Consider the following 21856-nt stretch of genomic DNA (forward strand, 5'->3'; position numbering starts at 1 on the left):
TTGACTTAGGTACTGGTCTGGAAAGGCAAAAGGCAGCCCCAAACCAGGATGAGCTCCAGGGCTGGCGCAGAGATGCTTTCTTTAACCTGGCCTCAAAGCACTAGGCCTGCACGAAGGTCCACCTCACACAGGCTCTGAAGCCACTCAGGCTCGAAAACATGTCTGTAAACAAGGGCTGGTGACAGCCATGCGTGTCCCCCCTCCACCGGGGAGGCGGCGGGAGAGGTGCTCGTTCCTGTCAGCCCCCCCTGAAAGACTTCAGCTGGATCCAACCGGCCAGGTGAGCCAAGCCCACCACACCGGCTCCTCTCTTTCTTTCCCCCCTCCACCATCTCTCTCCTCTCTCCTCCTCCCAAGGCAGGGAAGGGAAGGGAAGGGAACGGAAGGGAAGGAAGGAGGCGAGCGGTGCCTGCGCGGGGCCCGGCGCCGCGCCGCGCCAGGGGCACTCCCCTCAGCCACCATCGCGGGCGGGCAGCCCGCCGCGGGGTCCCGCTCCCCCCTCCTCCGCCCGATGGCGGGGGGCGGAGGGGAGGAGGGGAAAGCGGAGCTGCCGCGGGCCCGGCTCCGGGATTCGCTCGCCCGGGGCGGCTCGGAGCGGCGGCGGAGGGGTTAAGCTCCCCGCTGCCGGTGGGCTCGGTGCCGGCGGGGAGGGGGTTAAAGCGCCTTGGCGGCGGCGGCGGCGGCTGCCACAAGGCTCCGCGCCGCGCTCCGCGCCGGAGCCGTTCCAGCGGGAAGATGGCGACGGAGGGAGCGGGCGGCGAGCCGGGCTCCGGCGCCCGGGACGACTCGGCGGCTGCGGCGGCGGTAACGGGCTCGGCTGGGCCGCGGGGGGTCGGAGCCGGCTCGGCCGGCCGCGGGGGTGCTGCGGGGATGGGACGAAGCGGCGCTCCGAGACCTGCCTCCCCCGCGCCGTCCCTCCGCCCTCCTTCTCGCCCCCGGGGCGGGACGGGGCTCGGCTGCGGCTCCCCGAGCCCCGTCCCGCCCCGGGGGGGAGAAGGAGGGAGAGGCGCTGGGGGTCCCCCCGTCCTCCTTTCCGCACCCGGGGGGCTGCCCGCATTGTTCCTTCCCCGCTGCCTGAGAGCGGGGCTGGGCAGGGCAGGGCTGGGGGGGTGCCCCCGGGGTCCCCCCGCTGCCTTCCCGCAGCTCCCCGGGCGGGCTGAGGCGGTGACAGCGCCCGGGGCCGGGAGAAACATCGATCCTACAGCCCTCCCCGGGCTGCCGAGCCCGCAGGAGCCTTTTTTTCTCCTTCCCTTCCCTTCTAGCCACCCCCCCCGCACCCCCACAGCCCCCCAAGGCAGCCGGGCAGAGCCCCCCGGGGGTGCGGGGCGCCCCGGGGCCAGCCGCTGGCGGGGCTTGGGGGCCGCCCCCTCCGCTCCTTTCATCGCAGGGCTGAGCCCCGCGCGGTGCCCCCGGCTCCCTGGGGCTCCTCGCCCCCCTGCGGGACCCCCCTTGGTTGGTGGGGGGGCTGCCGGGGGGCTCAGCTCCTGCAGAGCCCGAGGAGAGCCCCCGGCAGCGCCCAGCCCTGCAACCAAGCGCCGGGTCGGGGGCAACGCAACCGAGGAGCTGCGAGGTTTCGGCTGGGTCTGTGCTGAAAGCAACGGCCCCAGAAGGCAGGGTGGCGCTAGATTTGGGGGAATTGGGGGTGCTACTACTGTGTGTGTGCGTGCAAACCTCTATATACCTCTATATACCTCTATATACCTCTATATACCTCTATATACCTCTATATACCTCTATATACCTCTATATACCTCTATATACCTCTATATACCTCTATATACCTCTATATACCTCTATATACCTCTATATACCTCTATATAGATACATATTCTTTTCTTCCAAGTAGGCGCAAATCCCTATCTGAAGCCATGTTCCAGCTCTCCAGTTAATTTTCCTTGCACGTTTTAACTCCTGCGCTGTCACAGACATTGAGTTTTACTTAAAAAAAAAAAAAAATAATAAAAAGGTAAACCTTATGAAGTGAATCACACCACTGTCTTTTAAAGCAGTGACATGGCTGTGATATAAAAGAATACTGAGGTGATGATTCATAAAAGCAAAATATTAAATACTTTCAAGTCCTAGTTCTGAGTAAAAATTATACTAAATTGTTTAGTGTTTCATGTTCTTACTACCTTCAGTTTCGGCTTAAAGAATTCAAAAAAGTACCTTAATCAAGTGCTGCTTTAATATTGTCCTGTTAGGCAATGGAGTACAAGCTGCTCATGCAATTTGATGTTCTCATTGTCATGAAGGAGTGACAGCTCTACACTGCGCGCTTTTTCCCCTCACTATTATAAACGTTAAATTATCAATTTCATTTTATTGTTGGTATAGGAAAGTAAAAAGAACACTTATGGGCAATGAAAAGATTTCTAAAAAATATTTATATGGTACTCCAATGTTCCTTTTGAAGGGTTACTGTGAGTAGCTTATTTTATGTCTTCGAATTCAAGATATAAAATTATGAATTGAATCATCTTGCTTACATTTAGGACGGCAATAAACATCTAGGTGGCTGTCTTGTAAGTCATGCTAAACTCAAGTTATAGTGAAATACTGTTTTCTGTACAGTTTTAGATTTAATTCTCAGAATCCTGATTGCACAAATGGTGCAATGGAAAACTGTAGGAACAGCATTGTAATGGTAATGCACTAATGTGCAATTTTTATGGTATAATCAGGAAATGGACACCACAGGACAATACAGTAGGGTATCTTCATGCTGTAACTCTTGTATGTTGGTACAATATCAGGTACATCGGTACATCATCAGTAACATCATTGGTGGGGGAAAGAAAGACTTGGTTTTTACTGTTTTTAGAAGCACTGTAGAAAAGGACAGAATGTGGCACCCAGATTTCTCCTTTTTTTTTTTTTTTTTTTTTCCCCAACCCACCCAAGAGAAAGTGATAGAAAAGCCTAGGCTGTTCTATAATGTTACATTTAGGAGCAAAGCTGAGAGCCTTGTCCTTCCAAGTTCCCTTGGATGGAGTACAGCTCTTGGTAAGCCCACCAAGTGGGCTTTCCCTCTCGCAAAATACTGGTATTTTTATTGTGGTAAGGATGACAAAAATGGAATGGAAGTGGTTTGGTCCTTTTTCATACCTGTACAGCTTGATTGTCTGAGCCAGTGAAATTGTCGTGGTGCAATTAGGGCTAAAATTCAGGAGAAAATATGCATGTGTTTTAAAACATCTTTGAATAACTTCCATCTGCATAATATCTACCACTAATAATTTTATAATAGCAAGAAACAATTCAATTTGACCGTCTGTTTTTGAAACATTGAACACCAGCCTGCTGTGCATGGAGGGCTGTCTTGTCACACATTGTTTCAGTGTAGGTTTAACAAACAGCATGAAAATCCTCTTATAAATCAGAGAGTTTGTTAAAGTTATTCAGTAAAATCTCTGGTGTTGATTTTACTTGACTAGTGATCAAAAGCACAAATGGTATTTTTCTCTAGAAGGCAGTAGTGTCTGCTGGCTGCAAGGCTGTACGTATGGAGCATATTGGTGGAACGATGCCTTGACTTCTCTAAAATGAGTAGGGACCTTTCTGCTGCCTTCATCAGTCAAAAGTTCATTGGGAATGATGTTTACATACTTGAAAAGATCACTCGGGGTCAGTCTGGGTTGCTGTGGATCAAGTAACAGCATAAGAAGTTACACTACAGAAAAAAAATTGTCAATATTAAGTGGATTAAAAATTGATGACTAAACGAAATAAATGGAGAGAAGTTCCATGATGCTTTATGGTGACATGTTGGGAGGATTTTATACTTAGCTTGGTGTATTCAATATCTATCGATCCGCAGGAATGTTTGTAGTAGAATTGCCATTGTGGGCAGTGTAGTGACATGCTAAACGATGGTTTGATCAGGTTGGCTCTACTGGCTGATGTAGATAAGTTGGAAAGATTCTTAGCTGAAAAAATACTGCGTGTAGCAGAAAATGAGACCATAACCCTTGAAAAGCAAAGACTGGGTCTCTTAGTAGGGACTGCACCCTGGAAAATTATTGTTTCCAAAAGGATTTTTGATTGACTACCATGATCCTCATCAGAATACAGTGCAGTGGCAATGTTCAGAGAAGTTATTTTCCTCTGGTCAGATGCACAGTGCTGTTGGGGTGTTCCAACAGGTAGGTGAGATGCAGACACTGCACAATCTGTTTCAGTTCTGCTACTGCTCTGCTTCTCCCCTGTAACGAGTGGCTGGTAACAATCCACCCATCGTGCAGTGGTAAAGTTCAAGCCTTGCTCCACAACCTCTCTTCTGCCCTGCCTCCCGCTAGCCCAGCCTACATCCTGCCTTTTCTGTGCTGCTCAGCTCCACGGCTGGCAGCACGGCCTCTCTTCCCTTGCTGCCAAGGGTCTGGGGGAATGGAAAAAGAAAGCCAGTGAATGTTGTCCACTTTGTAAATGCTCCTTTCTTTTCCAACCATGGTCCTGTCACTCTGTCCCGTGCTAAAGGAGAAGTGCAGAGGGACAGTGCTGTGAGCCAGGTAGTGGTGTGGAGGGGCAGATCTGTGGGATTCAATACATCCTGCTCTTTTCCCAGCTGCTTGGATGTTTGTGCAAGTGTAGGGAAGAGAGGCGTTGCTTTGGTCTCAGAGGTGGTATAGCAAGACAGGATGAGATGGAAATGAAGAAGCAGAGAAAGTAAAGAAAGAGCTCAGTTTCGGAAGACAACAGCTGGAGGTCTGCCCCTGCACCCACTCCTCCCCAGAAAGGGAGCAGTAGATTTACAAGACCGGTGTCATCCTTGAATATGTAAACAGGAAGGAGTCAAGTAGGCTTAGGGAAGAGGCGCTGCCTGTGGGGTGTGGGAATTCAAGGTTTCCTGGGCATTGGGGTTTGGTTCCAACATAGCACAAGGAAAGGTGTGAAATTCTGAAAGATTTAAAAATAGCTCTAAAGATAACTTGATCCAGGTACAGGTTCACATTCTTCAAATCATACTATTTGCCTTAGAAATGGCCTTCAAGTAAGTGACTTTCTGAACAGGAATTTCCTGTTAAATTTAGTAGCAGTTTAAGCATGGTCATCGAAGGACAGGTATAAGCCTAGATTCAACAAAAAATACTTTGGCATCTCTGATTTCAGTGCAAGTTAGGTATCTAAGTACCTTTGTGGCTGTTTGTAGATTGCAAACATGTTTTAACAGCTATGAGAATATCTGGGTATGTGTAAAGGTCAGTGTATTACTCATTTTGGAGGGGCTGTGGGCTGTGTGTTTTTTTTTCTGTTGTTTGTTTTGTTTGTTTCTAAAATACAGTTCTCAGTTCTGAGGTATATTTATGGTTAATGCTGGAGCTGTTAAAAGTTTTGCAGTTAGCCCAAGCCAAAAAAAATCCACAGCAGCTAAACAAAACCTCCCCCATGCCTTTTAGAGAAAGCCTTTGAAAAAAAAACAGAAAGCAAGGGAGCTGTGCTTGGAGAAGAGAGGAGCAGTGTAAGCTGGTAACGTTGTGTGCTGAACAGTCCAATAAGTCAATGAACTAATGGATGGGCATAATTAACTGCATTTAAAGTACCCTCAAGGTCCCTGAGGTGATGTTAAAGTTGGGCGATATTCTTTTCAGGAAGAAACTTGGTCTGAGTTTAGGATTATTGCTTTTCCTTGAAAGATATTTCTCTGCCTTCATATTATTTTTTTTGTTGTTGTTGTTGCCAAGATCATTCCTATAGGTCTCATCTTCTTAAGTTCATTTTGGATGGGGTGGGAAGCGGACGTGTATTCTTGCATCAGATAATTTCTGGAGAAGCACGGCGTCACTCTTCTTCTGGTTTCAGCCTGAAGAACAGGCCTTCCACAGCCAAATCAATAAACCGTGCTTTCTCTTAAGTATCTGTGAATGTTATATGGATTTTGTAACTACTTCTTTCGCATTTTCTGTTTGCAGAGTTTTCTTTGCTACAAGAAGGTTAGGATTCATTTGAGCACATCCCCGTGTTTGCATTGAGCTAGGTCTTGAAACTTCCATTTATAGTTGGTGGAAAGACTTAAGTGGTTACAAGGAATGATCTGTTTTGAAAACATATTTGTGAAATTTCTCTGGCTTTAAGTGAAGTGGCTTGACAGAGGACTCTTGGAGGTATTGGTGGGATTCAAGGCACTTAAATTTAAATGTTTACATGTATGCACAGTGTTAATTATCCTATTACAGCGAGTGGAAATCCGACCGATACTGCCAGTGGAGCCTTGAGCAAATAGTTCCGGTGGCTGGTAAGCTGAACAGCTTTCTTGGCTGTTTTGACTGGGCTGATCAGTTTTCTCTTGGCAATAACGGGAAATTCATCACCTCACTCACATACTGACACCTGCCTTTTGGTGTCTCAATCCTGTCTTGAGGGCTCCCTTAAGTGATCCACATGCATGCTCTGGGTATCCCAGCTGACCTTCTAGCAGCCCAAACAGTGTGGGTGATTCTCCTAAGTTCTGTATCATATCTACCTGCCCCCCTCCAGAAAATCTCTTTAATCCCCAAGATACCTAAAATTGCACCAGACACTTGCATGTAAGCAACAAAGTAGAATCAGTTGAAACGTGCTTATACTTGGTCAGGTGAGTTCTACCTGGTGGACATTAGGGTTGGTGCAAATTTGTCGTCAAATGTGTGAATCAGGGTTGTGTTTCCCTGGTACGTGTATTTCCTGGGTCTGACAGCTTTGAGGCCATCATGATATTAAAAGTTTGCTTTGTACGACCTAATAAGTAATAGCAAATCCTTTTTATTTTTAGAAGCTCATCTTGGAAGTCTGCTTTGTGAATCCTCAGGAGGATTCTTGTGTGTATTTAATGGAACACCACATAAAATATGTAACAAATGTGGATATGTACCTTTTCCCTCCCTTCTGAAGGGACTCCCGATGTGTTTTCCTATACACCATTTTTTCTTTTTGTCTTTTTAATTTCTCTTCTCCTCCTGTCTTTCCACCTCAGCCCGTAATCATGCTTCACAGTTTTCTTTCCCAAGTCCTGGGCTGTTACCCAGCTCCATCTCTAAAAAGGCCACCCAGCTGCTTTCTGAGCAGGAAGGAGATTGTTTTCTCTGGTCATCCGTGATTAATCCACAGCTACTGTGCTTTTTACCCTGGTTCTGCTTAGGGACAGTACAAAGCTGTGGCTTTCCTGCTGCCCCTATTCACACTTGTGCTGAAGGCACAAGGAACGATGCCTTTAGCTCCTGAAATTGCCAGCAGCATCAGCAGGGCTAGGTCAGTAAAACCAAGCTATTGGTACTGCCCATCCCTCACAAGACATGTTGTTGTTTCTGGGGCACGGTGGGGATAAATCTAACGCTAAAGACTTTTTTTAATCTCTGGTTTAAATAGCTCTGTATGTGGGAAGGAGTCCCTTCTGTTCCCATGTCTCTTGGTGCTCTTCCCATTCCATCCCTTCCTGAGTTTTCCTCTCTGGTTCAATCCCTGTGTCCTAACTCAGCCTTCTCTTGTTTGGAAGTTGTGCTTTTGTCATCTTGGCTCATGGTAGAGCTTCGTTTATCTTTAGATGGTGCAGGTTAGGGTTTTGCCTCTACTCTTTTGTGATGAGGACACGGGTATTTGAGTTTTAGCTAATTAGCAGTTTTCTCTGTTGTCAGTGTGCTTGCTGCCAGGCAACACAAACCCCTTACAAAGTTGGTCTGAAAAAATAACACCAAGCTTTAGAGACATAGAGAACTGAAAAGGACACAGTGTTTTTCAGATATTTTATCCTTATAAATCAAATAAACCAGACATTTTAAAATCTGGAAGAAGGAAAGAAAAAAAAAAAAAAAGGCTATGTTCTGGTTGTGTATGCCAAATTTCACCCTGGGGCACCATATTCATGTATCTCTGTTGTAAAACAAATATAGTGGATGGCTTGGTTATATAGTTGTTAAATTGTTGGTTAAATTGTTACAGCTTGGCACTCTACCAGAGGTATTGTAGCTAAACCCCAGATGACACATAAGCCATGAGCTACTAATGGAGTCTTTCTTTTCTGGAGATGTAAGTGTTACTGCTCCGCTGGAAGATGTTAGGAAGATTACTTTCCTAGGCCTAAACAACAGTTTTCTCTGTAATACAAGCCAAAAATGCTCCATCTGGATGAGAACTTCACGCAAACCTGCCATGACTGACATCTTGGTCCTCAGAAGATGTCAGGAAAGTGTTTAAGAGGAAGATTAGTTTTATTTCATCATATGCCAAAACTACGTTTAATAAATCAGAAAGCATCAAAGAGAAGTAGCTGATGGCAGACTCACAGCAAAGGTGGTGGTTCTTCCTGCAAGGTATGCAATGAGCTGCAGGAAGGCTGTGGGTTCTTAAATTACATAGAGATTCAGAAAGCAGAGGGGCAGATTCATAAAGTCTATGTCCTTCAAGGGACTGCTATGTGCAAAATAATTTATGGCTCAGAAGGTGAAAACTGCTGGAGGCTGGAAGAGTATTTCTGGGAAGTATCATTATGTGCTTGTCCTGCTCTGGTGCTGATTTCAAGTCATCCACTATTGGCTGCTTCTGGAGACAGGGCATCAGGCTACGTGGGCTTTTAGTCTGGTGTGCTAGAACTGTTCATGTATGAAGTAGCTTTGCTAGTTCATGTTTTTCAAGTCAAGTTTTCAAAACAAATATATATATATATATATATATATATATATATATATATATATAAAAATTGAGCTGTGTATGTAGTTGGTATGTTTTTCTTTTAAAATTCCTTGTGTCTATTTCCATCTAACTTTAAATTACTGGAGAGCACGTTTGATTGGGGCAGCCCTGGATAGATTGAGGGACGAGAGGCTGGAGAGCACCCCCATGGAAAGGGATCTGGAGGTTCTGGCTGCCAGCAGGCTGAGCGTGAGCCAGCAGTGTGCCCCCGCAGCCAGGAGAGACAAACGTACCCTGGGGTGCATCAGGCCCAGCACTGCCAGCTGGGCGAGGGAAGGGATTGTCCTGCTCTGCTCTGCGCTGGGCGGCCTCACCTCCAGCACTGTGTGCAGTTCTGGGCACCTCAATATAAGAAGGACATAAAGCTATCAGTGTCCAAAGGAGGAATACCAAGATGGTGAAGGGCCAAGAGGGCAAGACATATGAGGAGCAGCTGAGGTCCCTTGGCTTATTCAGCCCAGAGCAGAGCAGGCTGAGGGGAGGCCTCATGGCGGCCTGCAGCTCCCTCACGAGGGGAGCGGAGGGGCAGGCGCTGAGCTCTGCTCTCTGGGGACAGTGACAGGACCCGAGGGAACGGCATGGAGCTGGGACAGGGGAGGGTCAGGCTGGGGGTTAGGGAAAGGTTCTGCACCCAGAGGGTGGTCGGGCACTGGGACAGGCTGCCCAGGGCAGTGGGCACAGCACCGAGCTGCTGGAGTTGAAGAAATGTTTGTACAGTGCTCGTAGACATAGCGTCTCATTTTTGGGTGGTCCTGCGAGGAGCTGGGAGTTGGACTCGATGATCATTGTGGATTCCTTCCAACTCAGGATATTCTATGGTTCTACGATTTTATGAATTGCTCATTGTTGCTGTCTTTTCATATGCTCTAGTTTGTGGTATGTACTTGAGTCAGATTTACTTTAATTGCTTGATCAGATGGTTAGTTAAAAAAGCTCATCTTGCACCACATATGTTGAATTATGCCTCTGGTTTGTAAAGAATGTAAAGGTCTTTTTGTTTATGTCTCGTGGAAGACTGTAGGAACGAAATGTTTCACCTGTGATGTACAGTCGGTCTTCTGACAAAGGGCTGCCCTGGGCTTTACCTCCCGACAAGCTGAATTTACTGACTCAGAGAAAAGAGGAGGGTCACACTTCTTGCACTGTGCTTTTGCGGATGCCCCTCTTAACTTTGGCGGTGCCTATCAGAAGTCTTGGGTGCCTTTTATTTTTTATTTTTCATCAAAGGAGGCAGGTATATTTTTGAAGGCGAAACCACCGAATGGAGACTTAAGGCTTTTTTACATTGCTTTCTGTGTGGTTTGGAAAAAGTACTTGATGTCTCTGCATCAGCTTTCCATCTGAAAAATGGAGACAGTTTTTCATGTATTAAAGGAAATTTATATGAATGGATCCATTGTTGTCCTTCAGCCTTTAGATATTATGAAGGAGTTCATACAAGGAGGAGGGTGTATAAGTGGGTCTTGCTATCTGGCAATTAAATTCAGTGGTTAGAAGTGCTGAGAGTGAAATCTGCTGCAGCCTGTGAGGCAAAATCTAAAATTTCATGAGGAGCTGCATGCTTTCGGTAACTGCACTTCATGCACATCCATTGATTGCTGAGCCATGTGGAGCACTGTGAGAGGCTGCTGCAGCATATGTTGGGAAAAAGCCTTCAGAGAAAGAAACTGGTTGTTTTTCTTAAACATGGGCATGAAGGATCTTTTGTATCAGCAGAATAGCTGAGCCAGGCAGCAAAATTGGAGGATAATTGTTGGTGGAGGATAATTGTTGGTCATTTTTGTTGGTCAGTCTAGAAATATCGGTTGGACTGGATGGTCCTGTCCCAGAAACAGTTACATTTGGTAGAAATCATTGGTGTTCTTTTGATCCATGTGGTTCGAGTAGATGAAGAAGCTCAGCCCAGTGTGCATCGAATATGAACAGCTAATGTTCTGGCACACAGTTCTCACTAGCCATTTGTGCACCTGCATTTTAACTGCAAAGTAAAAAGGGAACCCAGAGTAAATATAATATAGTTAGAGCTTTGGGGTGCTTTTGATCCATCCCTCTGACCAGAGGGAAGGACAACTGTTTGCTCTCCTCTTGCCTTGAGAAAGAGGAAATGGCACCTTAATTTTTATTGTATTTTCCTGAGAGGAAGAGTAGCTCCTGGGTACCTGAACTCTTACACTTGACTTATTCCTCCAGGGAGAGCAGACTCTATACCCAGGTAGGCAGTTAGCTAATTTGGCAGCTCATTACATTAGACTGAAGATAGATGAGTGTCCTCATCTCAGGGCTTCACTAGAAGGCACATCTGTGTCATAGCAAGGACTCTAGTATTTCTATTGTGGTGAACAGCGTATGGGAGATCACAATGGCAGCTGAATCTGGCACATGGACTAGGTGCTGTTTTTTTTCCCTTAAAATGATCTCCTAATTTCACTGTTTCCTTCTGTTAGCATTGTGGAGTTTGGTGAACAAAACCAATTCGTATTCCTCTTACCCCCTACCTTTGTGATTTGTATCAATAGCATCCCTACACACAACCTCGGAGAGAAGATTTCCACCCTTGTGGTCTTTCCTCATACAGCAGTTACTCCTTCTCTCTTAATCCTTTTAGCTGTCCAGTTCCTTTGCTGTGGGTGAGAACTTCATGCCGCAAAGGACCCCCTCTACGCGCCTGTCTGTTGACAAGACCCTAGCAGTATGAGGCAGGAACTTCATTTTACAGGAGCCATGCTGACTTTCCAAGCAGACAGTGTTTATGCATGTGCTCAGTGATCTTATAAACTCATTCTACTGCCTTTTCAGAAGTGGACTTATGTGAAGCTTGATAACTGCAGAGTGAGGAGGTAATTGTTGCTATGAACTGTTTTTTGTCAGTGCCTCTTAAACCTGAACTATATCCTCCAGTCAAAAAAACGGGACTGCGAATTAAGTGTACAGATAAGATTTCACATCTTTTCTCAAGCTGTGCTTCGAAACTTCACATTTAGTCCTGTAATTTGCTTCTGTCATCATCTATTGCCTTCGTTCTTGATGTGTTATTTCAGGTCTGCTGAAACGTTTCTGTCACTGTAAGGCTGTATATAGGAACAAAGTTATTTTTTTTTTTTTTATCATTTCACCCTTATCAATTATGAGACTTTCAAGGGTCAGTTTCTTGCAACAGTATAGGATATGAAGCAATGTCATGCTGGTGGGCTTTTAAGTTCTTCACCTTAAATGAAAAGAAACAGACTATTTATTTTGACGTTGTGTGCTACAAAGAAAGCCATCTCAACTTGGACAGTCATGGATGTTTGAGTAACCCATAATTAGGATGCTGATATGTCTTCATTTCATATCTACAGTAACCATTGCAAACATTTAATTAGTGTGTTCATTAGTGTTTTGTTTCTTACAGAAAAGAGAGTTTGATGTGGATAATTTGAGCAAGCCAGAATTGCGGATGCTTTTGAGTATAATGGAAGGAGAACTAGAAGCACGAGACCTTGTAATTGAAGCTTTGCGGGTAAGTTACAGGGTTGTTGTGGTTTTTATATATATATATAGATATTACATTCTCTTTTGCCAATTCTTTTGTACTGAGCATAGAATGTTATTAGTGGAAGAATAAATTATGATTTTTAAGCTTTAGGTTGACTAAATCTCAGTAATCACAAAACATGTTCTTGTTTAATTGTTGTCATTCAGTAATTCTGTGTAATTTTGGTGTAAAATACCAATAATGTTTCAGGGAAAGAAGTGCAAAAATGTGAAAATGACTTCCTCTTTAAATTCTTTTATGCTGCAGAATCTGTTATTTGTGAAATGAAGGAATGACTTCAAAGGAGAATTCAGTCCATTCTTCATTTGTTCTGATATTCTATATATTTGTACATTCAATCATTCTGTGAGACAGGAGGAGCAACAAAGTTGGATGGTTATATCCAATTAAGAAAAAGCTTTTTTTTTTTTTAACAAAAAAAAAAAAAAAGGAAACTACAGGATATGTATTCTAGCAGCACTCCCAGGTGCTTGATTAGTTTTGTTTTTTTTTTTTTTTTCTGTGCTAGGCACATGTGAAGGTTGGTTTCTGCTTCGAGAGGTTGCAGTCTGAAAGTCAACTTAGAAAGCTGACTGGAAATGTACAAACAAAACTGTATTTTAATAATAAGATGATACATTTTTATGACGGTAACAAATTTAAATTTTATTCTGTTACCAATCAATTTAAACAGAGCTGCCAAACAGTGCAGGTTTAGGGGGAAAACAGTCTTACATGGATTGAAAATATTTATAGCTTCACAGTTGGATAGAGGCAAATTATGCCCTTTAAGGTCTCTTAAAGCAAAAACTGAATGCAATAAAATATATTAATACTAAATATTAGTAGTATATGCAATGATAATCAGGTAATGTGGGAACATTTTCCATTTGTAATGTCACAGTAACAATTGCAAATGCATTTTTATTCAATTTTAATTTGTTTTTTGGTGGCTTCACATCGTGATGCAAATGGAACTTTAAAGTAGCTGTCACTGATGCACCTGCGTTAATAACTAAAGACTTTATAAGTATAAAACTCTATTATAAGATATAATTTTCATTTTGTAGTGACAATAAGGTGCTGGAAGCAATATGATTCTGGGGGATTACTGCACTTTGAATTCATTTGGTGTTGAGCCTTCATGTGTGCGCATACATTGAAATGTATTGCCTTTTCATCAAGCTGCTTTACAATTTCACATCTCAGTTGTCCAGACAAGAACCTTTTCTTTTCTGTGACTGCCAGTTAAGATTTTGTAAAAGGGGGAACGTGTACACCTCCATTCAGAATCTGTATTCTGTTTTTTTTTACTATTTTTTATACTATTTTTATTATTTTTTATACTTTTTTTTTCTTTGGTTGGTTGGTTTTGGCTGTAGGAATGCAAATATTCAGACAGTTTTCTTTACTATATGTTCATGGCCAACCTACTATACTGCACACCAAATAATGGATGCATTGAGATTCAATGAAAAAAAAAATAAATTAATGAGAGTAAATGCTAAAAATGTGGAGCGCAGTCTCAGGAGAGAAAGAGTCTACATTGGATTCCCATGTACCTGCTAAAATAGGCAGTATATTGGTCTGTACATAGTAGTTTTTGATAACTAATACAGATCGATATAAAAATTGCTCCGTTATACATATGGTATAGAAATGTTGAAAAATGGTGATGTTTTTTTTCATTTATTCTCCTGCATCTCAATTTCTACTTCCCGTGTGTCGTAGTAAAATCCTCTAAACGAAATCCATATGGAACTCAATCTTCCAGGCAATGTGCCTGGTTAGCTGTACCAGTACTGGGAAACTTGGAAGTTGTACCTGCTGAAGATCTGTAGCCTGATATCTTGGAATATGATACTTTGGGATCTCCTGGTTTCTTGAGAATCAGTTACCACAAGTCAGCAATACTAGCGGATACAGTCTTTTAGGAACCTTTAAAAAAAAAAAAAAAAAAAAAAGCTGCTAGATAGTCAGATATTGTTCCTTTTTTTTTCTTTTCATATTTTTAAAAAAGAATAACAAGATAATTCCATTGGAATTGTGTTGAATTTAGTACCGACATTGATTCATTTTGACAAATGGACATACATTGTGTATCTTTAAAGCCATAAGGAAAGGCAAATGACTTTTTTTCCATAATTTCAGAAGCTGCTAAAGCTCTATTTTAAAATGAGTAAAGTTTGGGATGGGTATTGTTTTTGTATGTGTGTTTTGTTGTTTGTTTTCTTTTTGATTTTATTCTACTAGTAATGCAAGGCTTTTGTTTGAAAGCCTAATTTCTTGGATAGGTTGGAACTGGTTAATTTCAAGCCATATACTAAATAGTGTAAATCGGCTTTTACTCTTAAGTGATTTTCCTGTCAGATTTTAGTTTCTGTGATGTATACATTTATTAAGCTATTTCATATGTTATTGAGCTTTTTGTAAGACCAAAGAACTGGGTCTCTTAATCTCCTCTTAGAAAGTAACTTCATCTTTGTGGTTGTTGTATCAGATTTTTTTCTCTATAATCACTAAAATTTAAATACATTATTCTTAAATGTACATGCCATTACCCATACTCATTTTGCAGCGTTTCACTGAGCATTTGTAAAATTTGTGCAATCAATAGTGTTTATACATCTATTGGAAATGTCTCTCCTGGAAGATTCAGACACTGGAAAGAACTGGTCTTGACTGATCACAAAAGAACTGGGTAACACTGAATATAGTTCAAGACTGACTCATGTGGTACTACTCATAACCTGCCTCCAGCATTAAGATGAATCCATTCTAACAGGACCTGTTTGAGGCATCTGTTAGTCTGTCCTTTCCGCATTGTATGTGTTCGTACACCAACCTCTTGTTTCCTGCTTCGCTAATTTTGTGTGAAGCCATGTCATGTGCTTTACTGAAAATCTGAGACAGATCTAATGTACCTTCTCTGTCTACAAGGCCAAGTATGTTTAAAATAAATAAGTTTCAAAAAACACCTTCAACATCCATAGGTGGAATTTCTTGTCAAGATGACTCTTACAGGAGCACAGTGCCAAATGGTTTCTCATTTCATAACAGTCAACACCTTATCCACTGTATTCCCTGGTGGAATGGAACAGAGATTTCTTTCAGAGTTAAGGGGTAAGAACTAAGGAACAGAAAAAATCTTATTGGATAAGATATGGATTGGAATTTGTGCCTTGCTGTTTTTTCTAATTGACATGTTTATAGTTTATACATGTTAGGGAGCTATCGCTTAAACCACTTAAAAACTTGCTTTAAACGATTTTTTTTTTTTTTGGCTTATTTTGGAAATTTCCTTTTCATGATTGCAGTTTAATTCATATCATGTTGTGAAGAGTAATTTGCTTGTGTGGGTTCTGCTGGATTAAGCAGAAAACATTACTGACTTTGTTTTTTTGTGGACTGAGCCACAGTCATATATGGAGCAAACTCTACTGAATAGCTCATAGAAATCTAAAATAATAATCTTTTGAATGTGTTCTGTTTTCATAACTTCTGTTTTTTCTTGGTTTCTCTTGTTTAAACAAAAATAGCAATAAAATTATGCATGGATTGAGGAGTCAGTGAAAGAAATTAAACTCCAAAAGGATACCCTGTATCCATTAGTTCTGCTGTAATATTGCTTTCTGAAAGGGAGGAAGTGCCCTTGGATTTCAGGATTGTGCTGTCTTCAAATGCTTCTTCTTTGACTGTTCATTTACACATGTTCATTATATCACAAAAGAAATTCATATTTTATGAGCTTCAGTTTAATTTCCTATTGGTATTAGTAGGCATCAGAGAAGATGGCTACTTATTCCTCATTTAACACTTATGTTTAGGATGTTGCATAGACTTTTTTTTCCAGAAATTTTCAAAAAGGTCTAATCAGTGGAAAACAAAAATTAAAAGTGAGAAAGGGCAATAGTTTGGGATCATGGGAAGAAATCTTATTAAATTAACTACTCATCCCACTGGGGAAGAAAAAAAAAAAAAAAAGGAAATTCAGTTAGTAAAGTTAATATTATTGATGTAATAGATTTTATTAAGGCACTTGAATTTGTGCCACATGATTAATTAGAGAGAACCAAACCCAAGGTGTCATATATAATAATTAACTCCTTTTATGGCATCTTTGTGCATAATGTCTTGTTTAATGTTGAGCTTTCATTGTGTTTTATATAAAGCTTTGATATTTTGAAGTCTGTTTTGAAATGAAAATCAAACTTCAAATCCAAACTGCATTCATAAGAAATAGGCAAATGACATCCGTATATGTCTGCTTTTACAATACATTGTTTGGTTGTCTTCTATAATATGCAGATACATAATGACGCATAGTATTCCTATTTCTAAAAAAAAAAGAAAGGGCTGTTGTTTCAGTTGGTGAAGCAGGAAGCATTATCTAACTGGGTTAATATCTCCTATTATTGCTGTAATAAAGTAGATTGGTGTTTTGATATAAATAAAAGCTGTGGGATTTCTTTGTTTGTTGTTTTTGCCCTTAGCATGTATAGTATAGTTGTGATAATAGCATAGTATGTTGTTATAGTATATTCTGATTTTTACAATACACAGGCCTTGGTATTTTGCTGAATCAATCACTATTTGAACCCTATTTCTTTTTTGGAGAACTCTGGAAACTGGAAGTCAAAAATTCGGACTTGGAAAAAAAGTTATAGTTACTATCATCTAGCACAATTTAGGTTGCTGCAGAATGTCAGTGCTGTGAGGAGCAGCATCCTTGGAACAACAGACCTTTGTGACACTCAGGTCAAATTTCCAGATTTATTCTCCAAGTGAACAGTTAATTTGCTGTGCAGGGCAACATCAGGATTCACCTCAAAGGAGGTGATCTTTCTATAAATCTTTCTAATTAGCTCTCTGGCTTTGTAATAACTACTACACTGATAGTTCTTTTTGAATCTGTAATTTCTTTATTTTAATAGGTCCATGGCAAGGATTGCACCCCGATTAAACATAAGATCAGATTAACTTTTAAATCATTAAAGTTATTTTGTCAATAAGAAATAATATAGCCTAATTGCCATTGTAAATGCGTATAGTTAAAAAAGGAGGAAAACTTGACTGTAGCTGCTTCCTCCGCCTTTGTCAATTATCCCAATAAATGGTCTGCTTTAACAAGGGGTTAATAGGGATAATGTATTCCTAATGTGGAGGTGGTAAAGTGGCCACATACTCATGACATGGCATGGGCCACACACAGCTGTGACCTCAAATACAGCATTAATTTGTGTGGTTGGTTTTGTGATTGTGTTGTTTTTTATTTTTTTCCTCCAGCCATAATGTGGTTACTGCATCTTCCTGCTTTCCAGAGGAGTTTTTTAACGTGCACTGACCTTCAAATGATGAAGTTCTAATGTTAGCTGTCGAAAGGGACTTAGAAAGTTCAGATGCTCCTTTTGATGGTGACTCTTATGAAGTTAAATCAGAAGTAGTTTATTTTTCTTTAAAAATTTTAAAACCCATCATAGTTGAGATTTTTATTTAATGTTATTATTTTAATTGTTTTGTTTGGATGTGTAAAATTCAGTAGGTAGTGCATGGTAAAATGAAAAATGTTTATCTCGTTTCTAAGGTGTGTGTTAATTAGTGTGACAAAAAATGCAAATACTAGGTACTCTGGGGGAAAAATCCCCAATGAAATTAAAAAAAAATTGACTATGAAGTCAACACCAACAACATATATATTTTTGTTTAATCAAAGGTGACTAAAGTATCAGTGACATTGCTTTGGGGCGGTGTCTTTTCTTCTGAACCGAATGAACAGGTGTTGTGTACGTGATGGCAGGACCGGGAGGGCAGCATGAGAATAGCAAGGCGAATTTGGTTGTAGGCGTTTCATCAGTATTATAAAGCCTTGCTGTGTTTTCTTCTTTTCTTTTGTGTTTAAAGTTCAGACAATACCAAAAAACCTTTGTGTATCATGTATAGTTTATGATGATGGTATACTAACAATGTTTGGGTTTGGTAGGTAACCTACACTGATAGTGGAAAAACTTGATACTTCTAAGTATGCTTAGTGTGGAGCCTTTCATGCATGGTTTTGCAATTCAGTAATGAATGAGCTATTTCTTGGAGGGGTGGGGGTTGCACCTCAGGTAAGTAATAAGCAAAAGCTTTGGAAAGGGAGCTGCAGAAACCTGCAAACTGTGTTTACATAATTTGATCTGTCTGCTTCCTGGTAAATTCTATCCAGCATAAGAACTTCCTTCACTGGGCCAAGGCAGACTTTTGACTACTACAGGTTGAGGTTTTAATCAAGAAAATTTGTTTTTAGCTACAGCTTTTGCATCCTTTTTATGTTAATTGCCTTCTGCGTGTTGTGATGGGGTGATACTGCTTTTTTGTCTATGCTCTGTAAATTAAATGTTAAAATAGAGTTGTCACTTGAATTTGGATAAAGTTTTAATCATGAACTACTGTGCAGAATCAAAAAGTCATGCTATAAGACAATACTTCTAGAGTGAACTTTGAGTTTAGAGGAGAAGGAAATCTGGGAGCTCTAAGAAAAGGGGGAGTGAAACCATATAGAGTTTGGTTGTTCACAAATAGGCTGAAAGGAAAGAAGAATTACACTTAATATTAAGTGTGATCTGCCAAAGGAAACTCTGCCACCTATAAATTTTGAAGAATCTTACTTGCAGCAATTATGATAAGTTGTTGTGAATTTAAAATTCAAAGGTGAACTTCCACATGAATCCCACTCTTCTCCTGTACCAAAGAATGGAGCTGGGAGTGCACAGGAGGCAGCTTCAGAGGTTTCTGGCAGCCAGCAAGACAGACTGTTTTGTAGCAGGTGTCTTTGAAACATGGTGATTAGCTAGAAGGAGGAGCAGATGATTTTAAATTGTGTGTAACAGAAGGTTATTGTTGTAGACAGTATGATGGTAATCGTTGGCATTGGTGGCAAAAGTGAACTGTAGAATAATTAGGTAATACCTTATTTGTATTGTCACTTTTGTGTGTTTGAATTTCTTTTCAAAAATTTAATTTTTACTGAATATTTAGGATGTAGTGATCTGTAGTTTGTGTCCTTACCCATCTGATCGTTACTCTTAATAAGCAAGCATAATTAAAATTTCAGTATTTCAAGATATTTCAAAGTGATTGTAAGAAAACTATGAAGTATGAATAAATCTCAGGTTAATAGATGACCTGATTTTCAGTGCTTAGTTTTGAATGGTTTCTTTGTCTGCTACTTATTTAAAGAGGCCAGAGAAAGTGCCCTCTTCCCATAGGGATAATCAAGGTGCTGGAGCACCTCTCCTACAAAGACAGACAGAGGGAGTTGGGGTTGTTCAGACTGGAGAAGAGAAGGCTCTGGGGAGACCTTACAGTGGCCTTCCAGTATGTAAAGGGGGCCTGCAGGAAAGCTGGGGAGGGACTCTGTGTCAGGGGGTGTAGTGATAGGACAAGCGGTAGTGGCTTTAAACTAAAAGAGAGAAGATTTAGATTAGATACAAGGAAGGAATTCTTTACTGTTGGGGTTGGATGGGGCTTTGGGCACCATGGTCTGGTGGGAGGTGTCCCCCATGGCAAGGGGGGTGGAACTGGGTGGTGTTTAAGGTTCCTTCCAACTCAAACCATTCTGGGCTTCTGTGAAACAATGTAGTGTGTTCTTTGTTCATCTATGTCCTGTTTTTCTAAAAAGTGTTATACACAACCTAGGAGGTGTTCAAACCTTTCTAATCATGGGTTATGTCTTGTATCTTTTGTAATTTACACTATTTGTAATTTATACTATTCAAGATAAACCTTTTATATAAATTGAAGTTTTGATACACTGCTTTATTGCTAAACATCTCAAGAAAGTAGTTATCTATTAAGTATTTACCTATTAAATAGTAGTTAATAGTGAAAAGTAGTAGTCTATTGAATATCAATGTAAGCCTCATTTTTTAAGAATTGCATGACTGGGTACAGTGCTAGAAAATAGCTTTTGTTTGTCTCATTTAAAGAAAATCATCAATGTGTCTTGAGACACATTGGTGTGTCTCAAGGTGTCTTGAGACAGTGAATCCCAACACTGTAGTTCAGGAAATGTGTAAAATGTTAGAGATCTTATATTTTTATAAAATGTGTGTGTTTGTTTGTTTGTTTTTAAATCAAAGGACAGCCTTATACCTTATTCTTGATATTGCCAGAGTCTGTGTTTCAATAGTTTGGAAATACTGTTTCTGGTATTGGTGGGTTGGATTTAAGTATTAATATCCTATATAAAAGATGAGATGTTGAAAAATAAAAATTTGGTTGCCTATCAAAGTATTTGCTTTTCTTATATTCAGTATTCAGTCTTGTGGTTTTTTTTTTTTTTTTTTTTTTTGTAGCACTGGCTCTCTAAGTGTGGATAGCTAAGAGTAAATGCTTTTCTTTTCATCATGAAAGATATCAAGTGGATTTTTCCTTCAAGTGTCAGCCTTATTTTTGGCACTTCATTACAAATGGAGCGAAGTCTTGCCTTTTCCAATAGATGTTGGGGATGCAATAGCAAAAATTAATGGATTCATTAACTTTGATCTGAGGGATCCTGGTTTGTTTGGTTTTTGACATCTACAAAGGCCTCTTCTAGAAGCCACTGACAAAATAAGTTTTTAGTAGTGTTACATTACTTCTTCAGTTATTTGCTCTTAGCCAAAGGGAGATAGTAAGCACTGAACAAAGAAAAACAGTTGTTAAATGATACAAAAACACTACTTTCAGTGCGTTGTTTACTAACCTTAAACCTCACTACTCAGGTAGACACCCTTATTCCAAGCTCTCCTAAAATTAGAGACTAGTAGTATGAAACTAGTATAAAATTGCTGGAAACTGTCTTTTTCCAGCAGTGACTGTTAAACTGATAATGTTCTCTTTCTGTTTTTGACATAAGATCTGAATAACTTTATTGTTGCCAGTCATGTAACTACTGATTTAGCTGAACGTATTCTGCTAGTTGCTTATCTGGGTAATTGCTTTACCGTTCCTACTTGATTTGCCCTATTCCCATTTGCCATTTGTGTGCATGTGTCATCCAACTGACTCTAGCCAGTAGATATGCACACAGATTTTGTAAAATAATAATAAAAATATCTATCATTGTGTTGAAGTAACTGTTGGTTTCTGTGATCTTTATAAATAATACAGCTGAGACTTCATTGTTACAGTGACTTATTTAACTGTGTTTTCTCTGGCTGCCATCATTACTCTCATTGCTGACAATGAGAAATGTAATGGGGACAGCCTATCTGTATTGTTATATTAACTGTAATTTTCCATTTTTAGTTACGGAGACATACACAGGATGTTTCCTCTATGCCAATAAACGGTGCAGTTAATTTTGTTGATGGCAATACTGAAGTGCAACTGATATATAATGCTGCTTTCCTTTCTGTGTGCTTCTCTCATGAGTGCAATTTATTTTAGAGCTTCTTTCTGTTACTGTTGCTGAAGAAAAAATTATAGCGTTTGTTCTTGGATCTTTCAAATTAAATTCTGATACTTGTTTATAAAAGTATTTCCATTACTGTGAATACGGTAAGAGATTTCAGTGGGGTGACTTTCAAATATGCAGAAATACTCACAAAACATCAACTACTTCTGTTACGTTTGGGTCTGTGTGTCCCTGTGCTTTTTTCCCTTTCGCTCTGTTTTGATGCTGTTCTGCCTGGTGGGCAGGTCTTTCCACCTGCATTT

At 40.8% G+C, this 21856-nt stretch overlaps 1 protein-coding gene across 3 annotated transcripts in view; it reads left to right on the top strand.

Moving 5' to 3' along the window:
- The first annotated feature begins 637 nt into the window (after nt 1-637).
- Nucleotides 638-21856, top strand: part of CTTNBP2 (cortactin binding protein 2) — an 87233-nt gene continuing 66014 nt past the window's right edge. For all 3 annotated transcript variants that reach the window (XR_004253127.1, XM_032185322.1, XM_032185331.1), the window contains exons 1-2: nt 638-804; nt 12053-12160. Coding sequence is in view for 2 of the 3 variants with exons in the window: in XM_032185322.1 (XP_032041213.1) it covers nt 736-804; nt 12053-12160 (177 nt within the window). In the remaining variant the exon portion in view is untranslated. The remainder of the gene's footprint in view (nt 805-12052; nt 12161-21856) is intronic.

Source organism: Aythya fuligula, chromosome 1, assembly GCF_009819795.1.
Source record: "Aythya fuligula isolate bAytFul2 chromosome 1, bAytFul2.pri, whole genome shotgun sequence".
In the NCBI taxonomy this organism is placed as follows: domain Eukaryota; kingdom Metazoa; phylum Chordata; class Aves; order Anseriformes; family Anatidae; genus Aythya; species Aythya fuligula.